Below are 6212 nucleotides of genomic sequence, written 5' to 3'. Positions count from 1 at the left end.
TTAGGGAAGTAACACACTGAACTATTAAAAACTTACATTACATCTAGAATGCTTCAAGAATCAAACAGCAAAAAAACCTACTTTACAATAAAAGAATCTAAAACAGTGTGACACAAGCAAGTGTATTGGAAACAATTCATTATCTAATTGCGATTATTGCTGTTAGATGCAACAGCAAAGAAGCCAAATGAATATTACAACGGTTTGAATTGGATCCAAATCTTTTAAATAAAAATTAACGAAAGTAAATATGCAGTTTACGTATAATCAGACCGCACAAGAGCCAATAACAATAAATAATAGTATCATTCTATATAACAACGATGCTAAGTATCTGGGAATGTACATTGATATAAAACTTGGAAAAGATGCTGGAAAAAACATATTAGAAAGAACGGTGACGAAAAGGACTTCAAATACCTATTTATCAGTACACAATATATTGCTTTTATATAAACAATTATGGAGATATTCCGCGAGAAGTAATCTTATATATAAAAATGAATCGCAAAATATGTTCCTAAGCGCATAACTCAACAACGCCTGGACCAATTTGGCCAAATCTTTTTTTAAAATGTTCGTTGAAGTTCAGGGATGGTTTTTACGGCGAGAAAAATTAGAATTATTGCTGGAAAAACCCTAAAAATAGCCCTTTTTGTTTGAATTTGTTTCGTGTATCAGTTGACAATTCATCTGTCATCTGTCAAAAGTCATCTGTAACAGACAACTTTTTTTTTTTAAATTTGATATGACTTGAACTCAAATCCTTTTAATCCGTACGAATTGTTTTATTTATTTAAAATTTTTTATTTGTTTAAAATTTAATTCAAATTTTAAATAAATAAAACAATTCGTACGGCTTAAAAGGATTTGAGTTCAAGTCATATCAAATTTTAAAAAAAAGTTGTCTGTTACAGATGACTTTTGACAGATGACAGATGAATTGTCAAGTGATACACGAAACAAATTCGTATATCGTGTTTTGTGCAGAGTGTTTAGTTAGTTAGTGTTTGTTTAGTTCGTGATTAGTGAAAAAATAATTTATATTTGATATGCCTCCTATAAGACGAAGCAATTTAGGTAGGAGAACCAGAAATGCTATAAACCAAGCTAATTACCGATCTAATCGTACTGCACAAGAACGTGACGACGGAAATGAACGTGAAAGAATTCGGATATCACAAACGCGTGAAGCGCGAGCGCGACATTCAACTAATAATCGCGCAAGTTTGAATCCAGCTGCTTTCAGTTACGATGTGTCAATTGACTACAGTAACTACCAATGTGTTGTTATTGGTTCTATGAACTTGGTTTGCTCACACTGTAAGGCATTAAAATACAAAAACGAAGCCAATGGATTGTGTTGCGCAAATGGTAAAGTGAAATTGATACAATTGGATCCACCACCAGAACCATTGTACTCATTGGTTTCAGGAATAGGAACAGATTCTATACACTTTTTGACACATATTCAACAATATAACAATTGCTTTCAAATGACTTCATTTGGGGCAACAAATGCAGTTCGGGAAAATTTTATGCCAACTTTCAAGGTATGTATTATAGCAGTTACTCATAATTATTTTAGCGAACAAAATTTTCTGTCACCAAAGTTAAGATGTGTTACTAATCTTCAATTTCTTAATCATTACGAAATATATCACTTAGTCATCATATTATATGGTGATTCAGTTTCAGTGACACTTTTATTATATTTTATATTTGATAGATATTAGTTAAAACTAAATATATACTTTTTAAGATCAAATATTATTTAAGTTTGATCATTGACAATCCATTAATTTATACCACACCATAATATTTTTTTTATTTACAGATACAAGGGCAAATATATCACAGAGCAGGTTCACTGTTACCAGTGTCAGATAGCGACAACAAATTCCTGCAAATTTATTTTATGGGCAATTCACCACAAGAAATTGATCTGCGTTGTGCACATAACAATTTAGTAAAAAGGTCTATTGTAGAACAATTACAAACTTTATTTCATCAACACAATCAATTGATTATATTGTTTAAAACTGCCCTGGATCTGATGCCATCCGATAATCACAAAATTGTAATCAGAGCTGATAAAACACCTGCAGGTCAACATACAAGACGTTTTAATGCACCAACTATTGATGAAGTTGCTATCGTTGTAGTTGGAGAAAACTTGGAATCCCGTGATATTGTTTTACATCGTCGGAATTTTCAATTACAACCTATAAAGGAAACACACCGCTCATATGATGCACTGCAATATCCCATTATATTTTGGCAAGGTGAAGATGGCTACGATTTATCAATAAAAATGATAAATCCCATTACAGGTAACTAAAATATTAGTTTAGCTATGGCGATAATATCTCAGTCACTATATTATGTATTTTAATTTTATATTTGAATGTTATTAAAACAAAATCTGTTTACAGGTTCTGAAACCAACAAAAAAGTCAGTTCAATGAACTATTATTCATACCGCCTAATGATTCGGGAAAATGCAGATAATCACATATTGAAATGTCGGCGATTATATCACAAATATGTTGATGACATGTATGTTAAAATTGAAACGGAGAGATTAACATTCATCAGGTTGAATCAAACCAAACTCCGATCTGAAGAGTATATTCACCTTCGAGATGCGATTAATACTGATGGAAATGCACAGAATGTCGGTCGGATGACTATTCTTCCAGCAACATACATCGGAAGCCCTCGGCATATGCACGAATATGCTCAAGATGCCATGTCGTATGTTCGTCATTATGGTACAGCAGATTTGTTCATCACATTTACATGCAATCCGCAATGGATAGAAATTAAGCAGGAGTTATTACCTGGGAAATCATCCATTGATCGTCATGATATTACAGCCAGAGTCTTTAGACAAAAGTTGAAATCTTTAATGAATTTCATCGTAAAACATAATGTGTTTGGTGAGACACGCTGCTGGATGTATTCTGTGGAGTGGCAGAAACGAGGATTGCCACATGCACACATTTTGATTTGGTTGGTTGAAAAGATAAGGCCAAATGAAGTTGATGCAGTGATATCAGCTGAAATCCCTAATGTACAAGTAGATCCTGGATTGCATGAGGTAGTTATCAAAAACATGATACATGGTCCCTGTGGAACTCTTAATCAAAATTCACCGTGTATGATGGATGGTAAATGTTCAAAACGATATCCACGGACATTAATATCGGAAACAATTACTGGTAATGACGGTTATCCATTGTATCGTCGCAGATCGACAGCAGACAATGGAAAATCAACAATTGTCAAATTAAATTAACAAGATATTGAAATAGATAATCGTTGGATTGTTCCATATTCACCCATTTTATCAAAGACATTCAAAGCACACATCAACGTTGAATCTTGCCATTCAGTGAAATCGATTAAATACATTTGCAAATATGTAACCAAAGGGAGTGATATGGCTGTGATTGGAATTGGTGCAGGGAATTCTAATGATGAAGTTACCCAATACCAAATGGGCCGCTATGTCAGTAGTAATGAAGCAGTTTGGCGAATATTTTCTTTTCCTATTCATGAGAGACACCCTTCTGTTGTTCACTTAGCTGTGCATTTAGAAAATGGACAAAGAGTGTATTTTACAGCACAGAACGCAGTACAAAGAGCTGCTCAGCCACCATCTACTACATTAACCAGTTTTTTTGAGACATGCCAAAACGATGATTTCGCACAAACATTGCTATATTCTGAAATGCCAAAATATTATACCTGGAATCAATCCTCAAGGAGATTTATACGACGGAAACAAGGAAAACCAGTTCCAGGATATACAGATGTATATTCCACCGATGCGATTGGCCGGATTTATTCAGTACATCCAAGCAATGATGAATGTTTTTATTTACGACTGCTATTAGTCAATGTACGTGGCCCAACATCATCCCAACAGTTACGAACTGTTGATGGTGAATTGTGTGGATCCTACAGAGAAGCCTGTCAACGTTTGCAATTGCTTGAAAATGACGCTCATTGGGATCAAACTCTCAATGATGCTGTAATATCATCACACACTCATCAAATACGAACATTGTTTTCTATAATCATATCTACATGCTTCCCATCAAACCCAATTGATTTGTGGATGAAGTACAAAGATTATATGTGTGATGATATTTTGTATCAAATACGGAATAGAATGGGAAATCCAAATATACAAATCAGTGAAGAAATTTACAATGAAGCATTGATTTCAATTGAGGACATGTGCTTGATAATGTCAAACAAACTATTAATTCAATTAGGCCTGACCGCGCCCAATCGTCCAATGCATGACGCTTTTAACCAAGAGTTGCATCGAGAAAGACTGTATGATCTCAACGCTTTGAAAGAATTAATTCAAACAAATCTTCCACTGTTAAATGAACAACAGAAGTATGTATTTGAAACTCTTATGAAAGTAACAAATGATGAAACTGGAGGGATTTATTTCTTAGATGCACCTGGTGGTACAGGAAAAACTTTTTTTATTTCATTAATATTAGCAACAATTCGCTCACAAAATAAAATTGCACTTGCACTCGCTTCGTCGGGAATCGCAGCAACTTTGCTTGAAGGTGGTCGAACAGCCCATTCAGCACTAAAATTGCCATTAAATATGCAAAGCAATGAAACTCCAACCTGCAACGTTTCGAAGAACTCTGCAATGGCAAAGGTTTTGCAGCAATGTAAATTGATTGTTTGGGATGAATGCACGATGGCACATAAAAAATCTTTGGAGGCTTTAGACAGAACCTTAAAAGATCTACGTAGCAATAATAACCGATTTGGTGGTGCAATGATTTTATTAGCAGGAGATTTTCGTCAAACATTGCCAGTGATTCCACGATCAACGCCAGCTGATGAACTCAATGCATGTCTAAAGTCCTCCAATTTGTGGAAACATGTTAAAGTACTTCATTTAAGCAAGAATATGCGTGTCGAGTTGCAAAATGACCAATCTGGAAACATATTCTCTAAACAACTCATTGACATTGGTAATGGCAAATTTCCTATAGACATGTTGACGGCTTGCTTTTGCTATGACTATAAACAAGTCCCAGGGGCAATCATTAAGTGTTTGTGGTATTAATCTAGAAAACCCATGTTTCTCACATGGTCAATTGTATGTTGCCTGTTCCCGTGTTGGAAAACCATCAGATTTGTTTATCTATGCGCCAGGTAATCAAACAAAAAACATCGTATACCACAAAGCAATATAATGATAATAATAATAATAATTATGATTCACATGATTAACAATAAAGCGATTACTTACTTTTCAATCCTTATATATGTTTTATTTAATTATTTTTTATTCACAACGCCCTATCACCAGGGTGATGGTTCTGTTCAGGAGAATTTTTTAAAATACGTAGGCACAAAAACTGCCACATTACAAATCTTTTTGACAGGACGAAGTCTGTCGGGTCAGCTAGTATATAAATATATACAATTACAATTTTTCCAGAACAAAATCCTGACAATTGTTGCAGGCGCATCCAGATATTACAGAACTTATTAGTTACACCGAGTCATTCAGATATTGAGTGTCACTTAAGAAATCGAGAAAATCGCAAGGAGACATGAATAGAGATAACACGAGAACAGGATGCTGGCCCAAAAGAATCGAACCATTTGATATTCATCTCGTATTTCGATGTTAATTTGTATTTTTTTCCTGTAAAAACAAGAATATAATATAAGAAAATATGTAAATATATAAATAATTTCAATGCACAAGAAGCTAGCTTTATTAGTCAGCTTATTATGGTGCTTTGGCACAAATACAACAGATATGAAATATTTACGCAGTATTATGTATTTTTACGGAATTAAGAATTTGTAGCACGGAAAATGGTTTAAAAACACTGTATACAGTGATATTAACTATAACTACTTGGTGCTAGGTCTGGACTATAAGGTGAATAAATAAGGACCATTCTCATTGTCAGTTTTGTTCAACAGAGTGACATTTGACGGATGATGTAGCTTTAAGAGGCCAGGTTACCAGTACGCATGTAAATGAAAGCAGGCACAATAAAAACATTATTTTGTAAGTTTAAGTACAAATGTAAATATACCGGAATATCTTTTTAGTCTGTATTCAATGTATTTCTACTGATTGATATTCAATATTCAATCAATACAACATCTGTTTATGGGCCTGAAATGGCTGTACTACTTCAGGA

General features: G+C 34.0%; 1 protein-coding gene across 2 annotated transcripts; it reads left to right on the top strand.

The window, feature by feature from the left end:
• Nucleotides 1-1005: 1005 nt before the first annotated feature.
• On the top strand, nt 1006-3305 carry LOC143204654 (uncharacterized). Of its 2 annotated transcripts, XM_076417358.1 has the most exons (4): nt 1006-1553; nt 1838-2108; nt 2166-2333; nt 2436-3305. In XM_076417358.1, the coding sequence occupies exons 1-4, from the start codon at nt 1053-1055 to the stop codon at nt 3299-3301; spliced, it is 1806 nt and encodes a 601-aa protein (XP_076273473.1). In that variant the 5' UTR covers nt 1006-1052; the 3' UTR covers nt 3302-3305. The 2 variants fall into 2 exon arrangements, with proteins under 2 accessions (XP_076273473.1, XP_076273472.1); XM_076417357.1 differs by having other exon boundaries at nt 1838-2333; nt 2436-3302.
• Nucleotides 3306-6212: the final 2907 nt, after the last annotated feature.

Source organism: Rhynchophorus ferrugineus, unplaced genomic scaffold (genome assembly GCF_030347505.1).
Source record: "Rhynchophorus ferrugineus isolate W39M unplaced genomic scaffold, kcgeb_rfMv2 rfM11, whole genome shotgun sequence".
In the NCBI taxonomy this organism is placed as follows: domain Eukaryota; kingdom Metazoa; phylum Arthropoda; class Insecta; order Coleoptera; family Curculionidae; genus Rhynchophorus; species Rhynchophorus ferrugineus.
This window is presented reverse-complemented; position numbering and strand designations above follow the sequence as displayed.